Below are 18,035 nucleotides of genomic sequence, written 5' to 3'. Positions count from 1 at the left end.
AAGAAGGACCAACCGTCTTGCACTAACTGGAAATAAGGTCATTTCCTGCCTCAAGTTTCCCTTCTACAGCTGGGACAGTTGGCAGTTCTACTAGTCATCCATTCCTAAGAGACATCTCCTTAGAAACCACCACCCCACCACTACAAAAAGAGAAGAACATCACTTTAGGGACTGGGACCAGCTTAAATTAACCTGTTTCTCTCCAGTCATTAGAAAATCTTTTTTTCGCTGTGATTGGATCTCTTGGAAGATTTCTACAGAATAGACGAAGGGGCTTCAGGAAGCGAGGAAAGGATGTGCACGTAGATAATGATTTAGAATAGATGTCTTCTCTCAGCACAGAGACACGAAGAATTGCAACGATTCCTCTTGATTGTAATATTTCCTCTTTATTTGGGGGGATTGGGGCGTGTCCTTGGGGGCAGAAAAAGCAAAACTGCCTTTGTAGGGAATAAAGGACCTTTTTAAATGCTTGATAGGAAATTAAAATACTGGTCCTCAGAGGGTCGAAGGTGGGCGGGGAGAGGCTTCCTTCTGGTCGGCGGTCGCATTCTATGAAGTCTTTTCTCCCCCACCCCTCGGGCTCACCACTCCGTTCCATTTTCGAGCATCTTTCCCCAAGAACCCTCACACTCTCTGCCGCTTGCTCGGGGAGGCGTTCCCGGCAGGCGGCGGCGAAGACGGGATTCTCGGGGGCGCGCCAGCCGGTCCCTGCTTCCCCGGCCGCCCCGCGCCCGCGGGCGCCTCTGGGCGGCGCTGGCTCCCGGCGTAGCGGCTGCAGGCGGTGCGGCCCAGGCCCGGGTACGGGCGAGCCTCTGGGCCGCGGGGGCTCGCACCGAGCCACCCCACGCTCCGCCCGCCGGCCGCGGCTGAGACGCCCCGGGCTCCCCGCGCCCTCGCGCCCCCGCGCCGCGCCGGCGCCTCAGCCGGCGGCCGGGGGTTATGAATGGGCGCAGCGGAAGCACCGCCCCCCCCGGACGTGACGCTCGGCCAATGGCAGCGCGGGCTGCGTGGATGGATGAGGTCAGCGCTGTCGTGTCGGGAATGGAATGTGTAAGTGTAACATTCAGAACCGGGTAACATTCGGCGACCGAACGCGGCGGTCGGCGGCGATCGCGCGGGGGCCTGCGAAGCGCCGCTCGGGGCCGGCACTGCCCGCGGGGAGGACGCGCCGCCGCCGTCACCCAGCGCCGCCGCCGCCGCCGCCTCCAGCCGGGCCGCCGCGCGTCCCGGGGGCCGGCCCCGCGAGCGCAGGAGTAAACACCGCCAGAGTCTTGGAGCCGCTGCAGAAGGGAATAAAGAGAGATGCAGGGATTTGTGAGGTTACGGCGCCCCAGCTGCAAGATGCACTAGCCGGCTGAACCCGGGGATCGGCTGACTTGTTGGAACCGGAGTGCTCTGCACGGGAGTGTGGATGAGTTGAAGTTGCTTTCCCGGGGCTCGTTTTCCACGCTGCCGAGAGGCAAGGAAATCACTTCGCCTTGCCATTGATTGGGCATCGGGAGCTTTTTTTTCTCCCCCTCTTTCTTTTCCTCCGTCTTGTTGCATGCAAGAAAATTACAGTCCGCTGCTCGCCCGCCCTGGGTGAGAAATATTCAGCCCCGCTTTCTCCCGTCCATTGTGCAAGCCAAAGATGAAAGACCGAAGGGGAGAAAGTTAAAGAAATCGCCCACATGCGCTGGATCAGTCCACGGCTTGGGGAAAGGCATCCAGAGAAGGTGGGAGCGGAGAGTTTGAAGTCTTTACAGGCGGGAAGATGGCGGACTGGAGCTGAAAGTGTTGATTGGGAAACTTGGGTGATCCTCGTGTTTATTTACAACCCTCTTGACCCAGGCAGGACACATGCAGGCCAAAAAACGCTATTTCATCCTGCTCTCAGCTGGCTCTTGTCTCGCCCTTTTGTTTTATTTCGGAGGCTTGCAGTTTAGGGCATCAAGGAGCCACAGCCGGAGAGAAGAGCACAGCGGTCGGAATGGCTTGCACCACCCAAGTCCGGATCATTTCTGGCCCCGCTTCCCGGACGCTCTGCGCCCCTTCGTTCCTTGGGATCAATTGGAAAACGAGGATTCCAGCGTGCACATATCCCCCCGGCAGAAGCGAGACGCCAACTCGAGCATCTACAAAGGCAAGAAGTGCCGCATGGAGTCCTGCTTCGATTTCACCCTTTGCAAGAAAAACGGCTTCAAAGTCTACGTGTACCCGCAGCAAAAAGGGGAGAAAATCGCCGAAAGTTACCAAAACATTCTAGCGGCCATCGAGGGCTCCAGGTTCTACACCTCGGACCCAAGCCAGGCGTGCCTCTTTGTCCTGAGTCTGGATACTTTAGACAGAGACCAGTTGTCACCTCAGTATGTGCACAATTTGAGATCCAAAGTGCAGAGTCTCCACTTGTGGAACAATGGTAGGAATCATTTAATTTTTAATTTATATTCTGGCACTTGGCCTGACTACACCGAGGACGTGGGGTTTGACATCGGCCAGGCGATGCTGGCCAAAGCCAGCATCAGTACTGAAAACTTCCGACCCAACTTTGATGTTTCCATTCCCCTCTTTTCTAAGGATCATCCCAGGACAGGAGGGGAGAGGGGGTTTTTGAAGTTTAACACCATCCCTCCTCTCAGGAAGTATATGCTGGTATTCAAGGGGAAGAGGTACCTGACAGGGATAGGGTCAGACACCAGGAATGCCTTATATCACGTCCATAACGGAGAGGACGTGGTGCTCCTCACCACCTGCAAGCATGGCAAAGACTGGCAAAAGCACAAGGATTCTCGCTGTGACCGAGACAACACCGAGTATGAGAAGTAAGTGGCTCCGCTGTCAGGCCTCTGCTGGTCAGCCCTGGGCCCTGCCCACCTCAGCCAGGTGTGAGGTTGGGGGATGGGGTGGGGCGCAGGGGCCCTCTGGCCTCTCCCCTCTGGTTTGGAGCCTGGGACTGAGCAGCCTGGTTCAGGCGTGTGGCTAGGAGCTGGGGACCGGGAGTTTGAGCTCCTCGGGCGGACAGAGAAGCCCGGAGCACTTTCCTGGGCCAAATAGGCGACAGTGTCTCTCCCTCTTGCTTGGAAACCCTTCAGGGCCATGTGTCTTCTGTGAAAGGTGTGGGTTTGAGCCAAGTTCAGAAACCGTGCTTCATCAGTGGGTACAGGAGGGTGTCTGTGAGGAGGTCTAGGGACCCCGAAGAGGCTCTGAATCCACCCACAGTCTGGAGACCTTCCCCCCAAGATTGATGCTTTATTTGCTTTTCTCACGAGCAGGGGTACTGCTTTCCCGGGAATTTCCCAGCCTCCAATTGTCAGATTTCCGTAAGCCTTAAATTTATGTTAGCGGTGGAAGTGTTTTAATTTAAGCTACTAAACTTTCAGTGCCTGTCTTCTCCTGCCCTCCATTGCATTGACGTTTGCGAAGGGAGACCTTAAGCTGATCCAGGGCTATGGATCGTTCGTTCATTCATTCATTCATTCATTCATTTATATATATGTATGTGTTTGTATGTTTGTATCCCATCTCCTTCCTAGGGAGAAGCTGTTTTTAAAATCTGGGCCTCAGCCCCACTTGCTGTAAACTCCAGTTGCTAATTTAGATTTCCCTTTCCCTTTTGTCTTTATTATTTGCATGTCAATCGGAGACTGTTACTCCTTGAATGGGCATGGGATGCCTCCTTACCCTCTGTAGTGAGGCTAGTTTTGTCCAGTTGCTAAGTAACTGAGTCGGATACTTTGTAGCCTTTCTTTCTCTTCTTTTCCCTTCCAGTGACAGTAACTGACACACGGGGATTTGGGGTCAAAGCTAGCTTCTACAGATCTGCTTTAACCTGAGCTGGGCGGGTCAGTTTCTGAGTAGATGGGGTGGGAGCCCCAGGCTCTCACTTACATCTGGCTGTGAAAGAGTTAGTGAGCTCCTACAGTGCATTTCCACGTTACGCCAGTTAAAAACCAGAGCAGCCTTGTGCTACCCAGGGAAGGAAGGGAGAACCTCTCAGCTGAGTACAAGAGGAACTGGCAGAGGTTGGCAGATTTTGCAATTGATTCATGAAATGCAGAATAGGGGAAATGCTTCGCAAACCTGATTGGCACAGGAAGGGCTGTAGTGGGAAGGCAACCCTGAAAATGAAAGGTTTGATTGTTGTCTGTGGATTTCCTCAGACACTCAGGCCTCTGTAGGAGTGATTAGAAGGGAAATTAAAGTCCTCCTATACTGGATCATAGACACTGAAGGAGAAAGTATCAAACACTCGGATTCCCCAACCCCCAACACCTCTTGTCTTCCAAGCGTAAGAAAACCCGAGGCGAGGGTCAATTATGAATCCATATTTTACTCTTTTTCGGGGGCAGTTATGTGTGAATGTTGGGTGCAGTTGTAATGGATTAAAATTTTCTCACAAGGGAAACAAACTATGGTTAGTAATAAACTGCTTTGTTTACATGGCATTTACATTGACCTAGTCCTGTGGGTGCTTGTAAGAAAAAAAATGCTTATAGCCTTTCAGGAATTCCTTTGTCTGGCTTATGCTGGAGTAACTTGAGAAGATAAAGTCTAACCTTTTGGTGTCTTCTAAAGCAGTCTCACCTCATTTTGTAGAAGAATCACGGTGGTCCTCATTCTTCTAAAGGAGCTGGAGCTGAGTTCTTAGCTTAGGAAATCTGAATGATACATTTGGGAACCACCCTTGATCCCATAAAACAATCTTTTTTTTTTTTTTACCCTCTTATTCCCCAAATAAATATTTAATCTCCACATTCCCTGCTGAATCGCTTTCTAGAGCTTGGCAATGAAGGAAGGAGGGGCTGGTTTCGTAGAACCTCTAATTTTACCAATTAAATCTAACTAATTTTTGACCTCTTTGGGATTGGGCCAGGAGATCTGACACCCACGCTCTTGTCTTGGGTTTAAAGACCACAAGGGGTCAGGCCCTCAGGATTGGGTCTTATCTGAAAAGTGGCATTTAGTTAGGAAAGCAAGTTTGGTCTTTCTCCCAAGCAGGGATTTCTTCAGCAGGGTCACTCCTGGATGTTTTTCATGTTCCCCCTTTGCATGCTTTCTGACTCCAGCCTTGTTCCATGGGATGGGATGGTGCTGTAGGAGGTTTGCGTTCATTAGCCTGGTCTACCTGGAGTCGTAACCCGTTCCTCTCATTGGGTTATCAGAACCCGTGATCCTTGAGAAACGGTGCTTGCAAACATGGTGGCCTTGTACTGTTGACTTTGAAGCGTGTGAAGATGAAGGCTGAACCTGGAGATACAGGACGATGCTCACGCGTAGCGAGCGACTGCGTCCTGTGCTCAGAACCAACAGCAGCTCCTTTCACCCTGTTTGTCGTGTTCTGTGAGTGAGTCTCGAGTCCATGAGATGCACAACTCCAGTCCTGCACCAGTCTCTCTCTTCAGGGTCTTCGAGAAGGAAGTGATATTGAAGTTAGGTCTGTACAAGTCATGTAGGTCTGACCTCTATGTCTGACTCATCGTGTGACTTAATTTGTTACCTTGGACATCAGCTTACCCTTTTGTGGACTGGGTTTCGAGTCCTTCAGGGCGCTGTACACGTCCATTTGGTAATGGCTTGTAAAAACACGATCAGTTTTCGTCCACTTCTCTTCTTGTCTTCACTTTAGTTTGTTGCCACCAGCAGCCCACGTATGAGTTTGCTTTGGACTTAGGAGGTCCGACGATTCATGGTACCACGGCCTAGGTGGGGTACTGCAGAATATACACTTGTGTATATTGGAAAAATACTGGAAAAAGACAGCTGCCCTTTGTGAAATTAGCCCTATGTGGTGAGGAAGATGTGGTGCTAAGTGGTTTGAGGACTTCGTTTCACCTGTACTTTTGTGAAAATCAGGCATTTATTACTGAAAGTATAAAAGAGCCGCATGGAATGAGGGGAAATACTTTTCTCTTGTAACAGCAATAGTTTTGAGCCAGACTTCCAGGATTATATGGAAACATCCATTTTCATGACACCCATAATTAATTTTCATCAGTTACATATATTGACAGATGCAGGTGATACTGGCTAAAATAAGTTGCTGCAGTGATGACATGATTTGGAATGAGGCTTTAGAGAAATTCTGTTTTACCTCTTTGAGCTTCTTATGCACCCTTACAGAACTATATATTTTTTTTTGCATGAACTCCATAGCTCAAATCCCTTCAAGGGGCATTATTGTGAAGCTTCAAATTTGGCTTTCTGAAATAGAAGAATGAGAAGGAAATGAGAGGTGGCTTCTATCTTTGACCCCTCCAAGGAAAGCAACGGTGAATATTTTAAGCAGCTCTTCTGGGAAAAGGCAGGATTTTGTGCAGGCCTTTTTAATATCTTTTCCTGTGTTTGCTGAAGCCGTACCTCACAGTCTTGGGATTTTTAAGGGTCCTGAAGCTAAGTGATTATTCAGCTTCCGGGATCTTCATTTTACAGATGTGGAAACGGAGGGATAGACTGTGTTAGGGACTTGCTTAAGGTTGAAAACCTGGTTAGTGGCAGGGTGGGTAGCCCGAGGATGCAGGCCCTCTGAATTTTCCCCCTTGACATACAGTGTTCATCTTCAATTACAGATACACTTGAAAGCTCTCCAGCGACTAGGAGACCCTTACTGATGCTGTTTCTTGGGGGATTTCTCTTGGAATCCTCTGGGGAGCTGCGGAAGACCTTGGACAAACTTTGAAAGAAAAAAAACAAAAACAAAAGACATACATGCAGCATTTGTCATAGAATTTTGGGGGCTGATACACAGTCCCATCCTCAGACTTTCAAATTCTTGCTCAAGGGCCTACCTTCTGCTTTTCACTGCTAACTAAGCTGTTGGTCCCTGGAGCTGTTTAGTCAAGGTAGGAGGTTTTTGGACCTTTCAATTTGGCCCTGAGGGATTTAGGGAATAGACTGTGAATAAACTGAATGATAAGTTGAATACAGATATGTTCATAGAAAAAGAAAACGCGCCCAAGGAGTAATTATAAATGATTATTTATTTCCCACCATCCCAAATTATATTAACAGACCCCTTGAGCAAGTTCATGATCCAGCAGGGAACCTTAAGGTGAATGTTTTCCTCCTCTAAAATGGAAGGTGGAAATTGTGCTTCTTAGGTTTTAATTGTAAAATATGAGTGCCCCTCCCCCCACAGTTGTATGATAGCACAAAAGCATTTCTAAAATAAACCATACAAGCACAGTTTAAAAATAAAGATAGGGAACATTAGGCAGAATTATGAAATTGGCAAGAGTGTCTTCTTGCACCCAGGTTCTAGTTCTCTCTGCTACCCCTTTCTTAACCTCCATCTGAACTTGCTTTCAGGGGAGGACCTGGAGGCCTCATTTACAAGGAATCCCCCAGATAAGGGTAGGGGTGCTGGGGGCTACCTCTGGGGACGTTTATGTACTGGTTGCGTCCAGGTCAACAAACGCCTTGGTTTAGAGCGGAACCTGACCTGAGCTGGGATTTCGGCATGCAGCGAGCGGCTTGCTGATAAGGCTTAGGCGCTGCCGGGGGAGGCCACCGTCGGTGTCCCTGACTGTGCCGGCAGCTTTAGGTGGTACACTCTCCGCAGAGGGGAGCTGTCCCCCTCAGGTGGCGATTGTTGTCTTTGTCCAAAGGCCTGTAGCTCCGCCTCCCCGGAACGCTGCTAGAAAATGACCTTGAGTGCACGAATATCACACCCAAAGCTTGCACATGATCCGTCCAGACTGCTTTGCTCACAACCATCCCGCAAGATTGTCCTGCGAGGCCACCGTTCAGGTGTCGACCCCGAGACCAGCAGCGGCGAGGCGGTGTGTCTAAGGCGGCGCAGCTTCGGAAGGGGCGGAACTGAGGCCACAAGCCAAGGTTTTTGGCTCCAGTTCTCTTGTTCTCACGGAGACCTGCCACCCCCAGAGTGAACCAGGTCAGGCTAAGTGGTCCCTGGCTTCGGCAGTCTCCCGAGCGTGTCCGTGTTCAGCCGTGGAAGAGCGGGCTCAGGCTGCTGTGAGCTCCGTACTAATCGCTTTACTTAGAAGCTCTTCCCGTTGTCACCAAGTTCGTTTACTGACCAGGGGCTCGCTCAAAACTGGAAGATCTGTTGAGTGCCTGTTACTTTGACGGATGAGAGTGCAGCCTGGAGAGGGTAAGGTAGGGAGCGCAGGGTCGTGTGTCCGGCGAATAAATGGCGGCGTCCTAACGGGATCTTGGATGCCCGAGTCCGTTCTTTTTCCCTCTACAAAACGTTACTGCCTTAAAGCATCGAATGACATTTCCACCTGCTCTTAGGTTATTTATTAGTGAGTTTAGTGCATTTCAGGTGTTTGTAGATCATATTTTTTTCCCACTGCTTTTTTAAATAACGTGTTTGCCAAGGAAAAAATTTAGCTCAGAGATGTGATCAAGGTGGCCCCTAATTTTGACATTTATGCACTGAACTTAAACTCTTCCCATCGTAACTTTGTGCAGGTTCAGCTTTTAATTCTCTCCGAGAGCTCTTCTGAGCCAAGCAAGGAAAAGGACTGTGTGTGACCTTTACCCTCCCCAGTCATGGGTTCGTGTGCAGGGTTTCCCCCTCTGGTTGCAAGTGAACTGTGAGACAGGACAGGAGTGACTGTTGGCCCCCCCCCCCCTAAACAGGTGAATAACATGTTCCAGTAGAAATGGGAGACCCAGTGGAAGATTCCATTTCTGACAGAATGGGCCAGGTTTCATGGAAGGTGCCACACCCCTGCTCCCAGATCTTCAGCTCCCTAAAGAAAAACAGTGCTTAGAAAATTGTAGAAGAGAGACAGTGCCTCTGTGGAAAATTGGGAAAATAGAGAAGGTACAAATGTGAAAATAAATTTTTTCTCTAATCCCCTTGGTAAAAGCTCCCTGTTGTAAGAACTAACCACTATGATTAAGCTTCAGTGTCGTTGGCCTGTTAGAGCGTACATACATGCCTTTATCATTCTATCTCTGCATATCCAAGTACCTTGTATGGATATGATAATTATCATTTAATTAATAGTAAGTAAATAATGAATTCAACACATTTTCCTTAAGTGCCTTGTTTGTGTCAGACACGCGGGCATTGGACCCGGGGCTGTAGCAGTGAACAACACACCCTTGACCCTTCTTACCATTCTCGTCTGTCGGGTTTGAAGTCAAACTTCAAACGTATTTTTGCACGTTGCTTTTTTCTTAACATTATCCGAGAACATTTTCCACTAATACTAAATAGGAAAATCCTATTAAAATATTAAAACGGGATTTAAAAAAAATAAAATATTAAAATAGGATTTTAATGGCTGCAAGGTTTTTTTTTTTACAAACCCATAGTTTGTACCATAGTTTATTTAACCATTTACGTTTTCTTAAGAGATTTGTTTCTTATTTTTCATTTTTGTTATTATATAAATAAGATTTATTTAGTGTTCTTATTCTAATTCTTTATTGTTTTTTAAATTATTATAAGTAAGTCTGTGATGAGTCTCACTTGAGTATTGGGGGTTTGTCTTTGGCCCTGAGTTGAGTCTCTCAGAGAACAACGTGGAACTCCCCCCACCGCCCCCCCAGCCCAGCCTTTCTGAGAGGAACAGCTATTTTTGAGGTGAGGCTGAGCACCCCTTTAGTGAAGTAGCCATCATTAAATGACTGCTTAGATAAACATTTGTAGGTGTTAATTGGTCCTGCAGGGGGTCTTTGAAGCTCCCACAGCTTCTGTTCCCTTTGAAGTTTTGTTTTTGCGGGAGCCAAAAACGTGGGTGAGTCCCTTTGGAGCAGGCCCCCTCAGCCTTCTTTCTCCTCACACCGTGCAGCCTTCCCCTCGGAATCTGCAGGCCGACCCTGGGTAGGTGTCATTCCCTCAGTCAGGCCGACCCTGAGTGGACGTCATTCCCTCAGCCAACTGTTCGTCAAAGCCCTGCTTCTGTTTTCCCTGTGGTTGTGGACTCCATGGCGCATGCAGGTGAGTTGGGCCAGGTCACTTTAGCTCTGGCCACGCGGTTAAGGTCCGGACTCCAAGTGCAAACGAGGCTCTCTTCTGAGGGATTTGCAAACCGAGACTGAAACCACAGCAAGCAGTTTATGCCTCGTTACGTTCAGGGCTTGCTTCACCTCTCATTGCTTTGAGCAGTTAGGTCGTGTGTGCGGATACACGTCCTCACTTTGTGTGCCCTCTAGTCTTCTTGGAAAAACATTAGAAGACAGCCTGTGACCCCCACAGATTCCTGGACGAGGGGCTTAACCTGCGCCTCAGTTTCCACATCCGCAAGTGGAGATCCTGACACTCGCCTCACAGGGTCGTGAAGGGGTTGCGATGAGGTGGCATGTATGAAATTCCTTGTAAATGCCAGTGTGTTCTGCAGGGTGGTGTTGTTATTAAAAACCGCCTTCCTGCTTTTTTCTAATCAACCACAGTGGTTTGCTTAGTTTCATAACTTGGCTCTTTTTAACTAAGCCACAGAAATAATGCTGTTCCTCTCTTTCTTGGTGCCTAATCCCCGGACATTGTGGTCGGTGCCCGGGAAGCAGGGCTCTGGTGTCCGTGGGCCACGGAGAGACCTACAAGGGGCCTTCGGGCTGGAGCTCGCAGGTGGCCTGGGGCAGGGAGAGGGTGGCCTCTGGGGCAGTTCTTCCTTCCTTGACTCCGTATCCCCCATGAGCCCTGGTTGGCTGCTCTAAGAATCCGGGTTACCTTTTTTGCAGTGGACTTGTGCACCCTCAATGGTTAAGGGGGACATTGGGAGGGACTTGGCTGTCATGTGAATGGAGCTCAGCTCCTCGGTAGCCTCCCTGGGCTGTTCGGCAGGCCCTTAGGTGGCAAAAAGCAGAAAATGACTCAGGTCATTTTAAGTCACAGGATTTATCTGAGGGGACGTGGAACAGACACCAATCTGGAACCGCTTCAGTAGGTTCTGAGAACTCAGCACAATACCTTTCTTCCCACTCTGGGCCTTCCTATCTCCCTTGGCTAGTACCACTGTGCCGATGGGTGTCTGGCAGCTACTGCCCAATCTTTTCTGAAAACTCCTGTCCAGGCCCCGGAGGAACCCAGCCTGACTGACCTTACTGGCCGTCGTTACCACCTCTGGGGAGAGCCATTCATAGGAGACCACATCTTGGGTATGGTGGTGATCTCATCAGTTTAAAGACTGCCCTGCCCCATTGCCACTCTTGATTTAATTGGCCATCCTTTTGCAAAGAACAGCCTAAAGTTGTTTCCTGGAACAGGGGACTGTGGTTAGGGGAAGTTGGCTGTGGCAGGCACTGTTGAAGCCATATCCTGTTGGCACGACATATTTGAGCCCGGTTGATGATGACGATAATAGCAAAAGCAACTAATATTTCTTAAGAGCGTTCTGTGTGCCTGGTAATGGGCAGGATCTCCTCCTTTCTGTCCACGCTAGTGGGAAGATGCGCATTTCAGATGCGTAAGCGAGACAGAGGATCTTTGCAAGTGACTTACGTAAGCACACACAGCTGGGATGTGAACCAGGCCACCTGGCTGCTGGCCCTGCATTCTTCCCCACGGCAGGCACCCTAACTACCTCTGCGCAGCGGGACCGGATGTCCTGACGACCCCACACTCACGGACAGTAGTGTGATTGACTGAAGAGCACTTGGACTTCTCCCCTCGATTTTATTTAATCTCACTGTAGAGGGACAATCCTTTTTTTTTTTTTTTTTTTTAATTTCATTTCAATGAGCCAAGCTAGAGTACATCAGTAGTTTCAGATGTAGCGTTCCATGATGTATCAGTCGGGTAGAAGACCCAGTGCTCATTGCGTCCCATGTGTAGAGGGACAGTTCACCCAGTTTGGTGATCTGGTTTCTCAGCCCACAGCAAATCAGCAGCAGTAAATCTAAAAAGAGAGGGATTCCTGCAGACAGATCTAGGAAGAAGGGACAGCTGGCAACCTGAATGGGAGGCAGTAGGCCAGGAAATGATAACGTGTAATGCCCAGAAGAAGTAAAGAAGCACTCCAGTTTGCAAGCAGCTGGCCCAGTGCCCGGGAGTGTGTCCCACAGAGTCCTCGGGAGTGTGCCTGTGAGCCCCACCACCTAGAGCCTTGCCTGTGATGGCACGGACTTCCGTAAATATTTGATGAACTGCACCACAGTCCAGCCTTGACCGTGAGCCATCGTTTGTGTGCCCTGCCCTTTGTTAAAGAAAGTAGAGGAACGAGGAATGTGTTTTAGAACTTTTTTTTTAACCCTGATGGTTAAAATAAAAATAGTTTGCTGCTCCTAAGAATAAGTTCTCCATTTGAAAACTTGTCTCCCATGCCCAGCAAGTTCCCCAAGGGTGCTAGATACACGGGGCGTCCACTGAGTTAGCATGGGATTTCTGGTGTTTGTTGCTAACTCAGATTTCTTGGGTTTCATGACACATATCAATACTTCAAAGTTATGAGAAATGAAAAGTTTCCTGGTATTGTGGTGTGGGCCTGTGACGCAAGCTATTCCTGATTGACTAAGACCCAGAATGACTTGGGCCGTGGGCTCAGGTGAGATGGTGGCCCTGGGCCAGGGCTGGCCAGCTTGCCCTGGGCATGGCACACAGAGGGTGGAGACTGGAGAAGCGAGGGGCCCGGGAGAGGGGAGGGGGCATCAAGGTGTTGTTTAGGGGTCGTCCTGGCAGACATGTTGGAGCATCTCACCTTAGCTTGCTTTGCTTTTTTCCACACTTCTGGGGGTGCCCAGGATGGGAACTGATGGGGGGAGGTATGAAGTGGATTTCACAGCTCCTTCATACAGTCTAGCATCCTGATAGATGGGTGGAAATCACCCACGGCACCAGTGACAAAACAGTGTGACCGTGCCGCCACCCTAGCCAAGCTCGCCTCCGAGGCTTCTCATCGTTCACTCACTGGATGATCAAGGTGGGATTGGTCCAGGTCCGCCTGCCTGTCCATCCCCAGCCCCCTGGCAGGGCCCCATTCCTCCTCCTTCCTCTCCCCACATACCTTCTTCTGCCTGTCTTGGAAAACCACCCCCCTGCTCCATTTTTCCTCTTCCAAAGTTACTTCCCAGTGCCTCAGTCTTGGTCAGATTCTCCCGATAGTGCGTTCCAATAGAACACGTGATCCTCGGTTGCAGCTGTGGTTTTATATTCAACTATTTATTTTTCTCTTTCCTTAGCAGATTGTATAGGCCCTGAGGGGAGGATTCATGTTGGTTTTTCATTACTTTCCTCAGCCACTACGTACTGACCACCTACTGTGTGCAGGCGCGGGGGATTCAACAGCGAACAAATCATCCCTGCCCTCTAGATGCCCGCCGTCTCGTGCCACCAGCAATGGCATGAGCTAGAAGGTGCTAGATGCTGCGGAGAAAAGCAGCACATGGAAAGGGGTAAGGCAGTGGATCTCAGCCTGGGGAGTTTCTGGAAATGGGGCCTGGACCCTTCTTGTGGCCAGGCAGACCCTCTAGAGTTGAAGTTCCAGGTTTTTAAAAAGCTCACCAGGTGATTTGGGGGCACTGTGAGAGTGGGGGTGAGGGAGGGTTTTGAGAGTTAAATATGGAGGGGAAGGAAAGCCTCATTGGGAAAGTGACATTGAGCTCAGTGGCTCTTGTGTCTTCACAGCCGAGCACCATGCCTGACCCACCCATACCAGGCACTCAGATTTTGCTGGGTATGTGAAAACAACTTCTATTTATTTAACCGATAGAAATATTACCAGAGCCGACTGTATTCACAGTACGGATTCTCTAGCTGAAACGCTCTGGTGCACAGCACGGGCCTCCCCATGCGCCCTTGGGTCATTTGCTGATTCATCCAGAGTTTCTTTTAATTTTTGTTTTCTTTTTTTGTTTTTTTTAATTTTTAGAAAAACAAATATTTTCTTTTAAGTAATCTCTACACCCCACGTGGGGCTCAAACTCCTGACCCGGAGATCAAGAGTCACACACTCAGCCAAATGAGCCAGGTGCTGCTTTCATTTTCATTTTCTTCCAATAAACTTTTTAACCCCCCAAGGTAGTTTGTTCTCTTTTCCTCTTCCTTTCGTTTTCTTTCTTTTCCTTTCTTTTCCTTTCTTCTTTCTTTTTACTGTTCTGTTGGATATCAAAGCATCAGTGAAACCAAATTAAAATGAACTGAGGGGGTTTGCTGCATAATATGAACCCAAAGACTTTATTGCTATAGGAGAAACCATAATGGTCTTTTTATTATTTAATTTTAACAGTCTGTGAATATTGGGACTTTCTGTCCCTCCTTCATTGCAATTTTTCTCCCAAGTAGTCAGTCGAATACAACTTGTGGCTTGCATTTTTTTGCTCAGGTTACATCAAATTCTGTTAACTGCTATTGAAGCGTTGCCCCAGAGTATATAATAACATCGTGCTTAATTGAGCTATCAGTCTCCTAATGAATTCATACCGAGCTTTATCATTTTATTAAAGAGCAAAGGGGAAAAAAGCAAAGGGAAGGTGTACAATTGTTTCTCCCACTGGCCTCCATTTCCTGCGTTTAAAATCTCCTGGTTTGTTTGTGTTAGCTTGTCTTCGGGAGATCGCATACAGGTGCTCAAGGTGTATGAGTAGAATGGAGGATACACTGTATCACAAGTACTTCTAATAGGTCTTAAAAATTGATTCAGATTTGGTGGCAATCATACAGCACTTGATTAAATATGAATTATGTTTTATGTTTTTGCAAAGCTCGGTGAGGTCATTCTCCAAAATTATTTCTAGGTCTGTATATGTACGCCAGTCTGAAAATCTAATCACAGGGAATCTGATAACCGAAATGCTTTGGCTTTACCGGGAGGCAGAGAGTACATTTTTCTTGAGAACACCATTCCTTATATGCTACATGCTCCTTTAAAATTCACATTGCATTAAAAAAGCTCCCTTTAAGCAACACCTTTCATGATAACTGCACTTTTAAGTATGCAAGTGTAATGTTGCAAACAGGTGAATGAAGGGCAGTCTTTTATTGATTCAAAGAGTGGAGATGTATAGTATTTTCTGTATTAAGGTTGTAGAGTTCTATTACTTTTTTTTTTTTTCGAAGAACAGTATTTTATGTTAAGATAAAACTTAAGTACCTCAATGTTTAGTGTAGTTAAAAGACAGTAGTATTTCCTTGTACTTACTTTAGATCTAGCCAGGTGTAAACGCAACCCAAGTGGGATAAAAGAGGCCAAAAGGATTAAATATCAAAAGAAATCCCTTTTTTAAGTTGAGATATAATTGACATTTAACATTGTATTAGTTTTAGGTGTACAGCATAATGATTTAGCAATTTTTTTTTCTCATGATAAGAATTTTTTTTTAAAGATTTTATTTATTTATTTGACAGAGATAGAGACAGCCAGCGAGAGAGGGAACACAAGCAGGGGGAGTGGGAGAGGAAGAAGCAGGCTCCTAGTGGAGGAGCCTGATGTGGGGCTTGATCCCATAACACCAGGATCACGCCCTGAGCCGAAGGCAGACGTCTAACCACTGTGCCACCCAGGCACCCCTCGTGATAAGAATTTTTAAGATCTTTCTCAGCAGCTTTCCAGGATACAGTAATATAATATGGTATCGTTAATGATAGTCAACATACTGTGTATTGCATCCTCGGGACTTATTGGTCTTATAACTGGAAGTTTTTACCTTAGACCACCTTCACCCATTTTGCCCATCCCCCACCCCGTTTGTGGTGACCACCAATCTGTTCTCTGTATCTGTGTTTGTTATTTTTTTAGATTCCACATATAAGTGAGATAATACAGTATTTGTCTTTCTCTGTCTCACTTCTTAGCATAATGCTCTCAAGGTCCTTCTGTGTTGTTGCAAATGGCAAGATTGTCTTCTTTTTTAAGGCTGAATGATATTCTTCGTATATCTATGCCACATTTTCTTTATCCATTCATGTGTCAATGGACACTTAGGTTGTTTCCATGTCCTGACTATTGTAAATAAGGCTATCAGAATAAATCTTAAGTTTCTATAAAAATAAGCTAAGAAATGAGCATCCTTAAATCTGAAGTATGAAGTAGATATTCTGTGGGGGCACTGGTGATTGTTTCAGCCTCCTTGGGCATCAGTTTCCCTCATCCGGTTTTCATGCACAGAGGCAGGTGAGCTCATTGCTGATTGTGACTACTGGGCACGTACGTTTATGTCTGCATGTTTGTCATATGTTTGTCTGAGGAGACGAGTTTGGTGTTCAGTCATGGTATCAGATAGTTTTGTCTGGAGGGTGGAGCAATAAGATCATGGAAATGACCTTAAAGATTGAGTGTAACTCTTGCATTATATAGATAAGGAAATAGAGATCCACGGAACTTGGGCAATTTGCCCAAGGTCATGTAGACGGTTGTGACAGAATCAGGGATGGAACATACATCTCTTGACTTCCAGCCAAGTATCACATGGAGATTCTACATGTGGGCTCTGGAGAGTAGTGGCTTGATCTCCAATCGTTGGCTCTGCCACTTAACTATGAAACCTTGGGTGACTTTCTTCTCTGCCTCAGTCTTTGCACTGGTAAAATGGGAATAGTAATAATTCCCACCTCATAGTGTTGTTCCTGTGAGGATTACATGAGTAACATTATACATAATGGGTTCAGAATGGTGCTTGGTGCATAGTAAGTGCTCCATCAATAACCACTGTTAACCATTGTCATTAATCTGATCCATTAAAACACGTTAGACTTGTATCATTTCAGACTTAGCATTTGTGTGTGTTTGTCATTGTTTGCATTTCACTTCTTTTATTTGACCTGTTTACAGCTCATTATAATGGTAGAGTGCATATGATACAGTAGCTTGCCAGTCACAGAGATGCTCACGGTGGTTTGGCAAGTGCCCAGAACTCCAGCCACCTGTTGTAACTGTTGCCAACATACTGTAGATTTTCATTCCTGGGAAGGTGTTCAGCCAAGAGTCCAAGTCATTAGTATGACTTTGTGTCTTTAAAAAAATTCTTTCTCCTTTTACAGAAGTATTCTGTTCCCACTAGTGCTGTGGAGCTGAGTGATCACGTGGGTCTTCTTGTCCCTGCCTCTTGAAAATGCATTAAAACAGTGGCAGACGTGCCAGTGGGATCACCTGAAATGGCTTTCTGAGATAAACCTGTGCGAGGTAGAGAAGATAAAACTGGTTTTTCTTCTCCAGCAATTCAAGTCGCCAGAGGAGTGATCCCATCATGATGGGGTACCTCGCGAGTCAGGAAACGATAGCAGTGAATAACTTTCTACTTCCCGCAGTTTGCATGGCTATTAACAGTTGATGACTCTTCCTCGAGGACGGCATTACCAGCAGCAGAAATGCCTATCTTTGATGAGAAACTTCTCACGGAGGTCCGGGGGAACGTCAGGGAGGAAACTGTAGCCTATGTTTTGAAGATCTGGGAGGGTTCAGACACAGTGTAACTTCTATTTTCATCCTTTCTGCCAGGGGACACAGCTGTAGTTGATGCGCAGACACATCCTAAGAGCTTTTCCATTGATACCGTTTTTGCCACCAAATCCAGACGGGATCTGATCCCTGCTGACGCCGCACGGTAGCAGCCCTTGCTGTGATTGGGATATACCATGGGTGTCATCCTGTCCCTCGGAACTTCATCATATCAAAACAAACAAACAAACAAACCTGTTAGAATGGTATTATATCCTTGTTGAAAATCACAGAATCACATAGAGAGTTCTCCAGCAGCAACTTTTGAAAAAGGGGCTCTGGCAAATGGTTCACTAAGTGTAAGTAAAAGTAAGACCTTCCTGCCCTCATCCCAAATTTGATATTGCTTAGTCCCAGACAAGGAGCAGGCATATGTTTTATGCACAATGGTAACCATAGGCCTGTATTTGTATATGGAAGAAATATTTAAAATCCAAATTTTTTTTCCTGGAAACATTTGAGTCAGGTGTTGAATATTATTTTCTGCCAAGAATCACGGTGCTATTTTTAAAAATACTACTTCTTTCGTGCCCCCGTTCCTTGTTCCAGTGTCTTCTTATCTCTTCTCTACAAAATAAAAACTGCCTTTCTTTCTCCCAGTAAGCTGGCTTGTAGATGCAGGTAGCAGAGAGATAAAAAATACTCTATTGTATTTCCAATTAACTCATTTAATTAGATGAGGTGAATTAATTGGGTTTTTTTGACATG

General features: G+C 47.1%; 1 protein-coding gene across 1 annotated transcript in view; it reads left to right on the top strand.

Moving 5' to 3' along the window:
- Positions 1–1,266: 1,266 nt before the first annotated feature.
- EXT1 (exostosin glycosyltransferase 1) overlaps positions 1,267–18,035 on the top strand; it is a 275,604-nt gene continuing 258,835 nt past the window's right edge. Inside the window, exon 1 of the mRNA XM_008689279.2 lies at positions 1,267–2,804. Within this exon, the coding sequence (XP_008687501.2) occupies positions 1,843–2,804 (962 nt within the window). The 5' untranslated portion in view covers positions 1,267–1,842. The remainder of the gene's footprint in view (positions 2,805–18,035) is intronic.

This window comes from Ursus maritimus, unplaced genomic scaffold (assembly GCF_017311325.1).
Source record: "Ursus maritimus isolate PB19 unplaced genomic scaffold, ASM1731132v1 scaffold_9, whole genome shotgun sequence".
In the NCBI taxonomy this organism is placed as follows: domain Eukaryota; kingdom Metazoa; phylum Chordata; class Mammalia; order Carnivora; family Ursidae; genus Ursus; species Ursus maritimus.
This window is presented reverse-complemented; position numbering and strand designations above follow the sequence as displayed.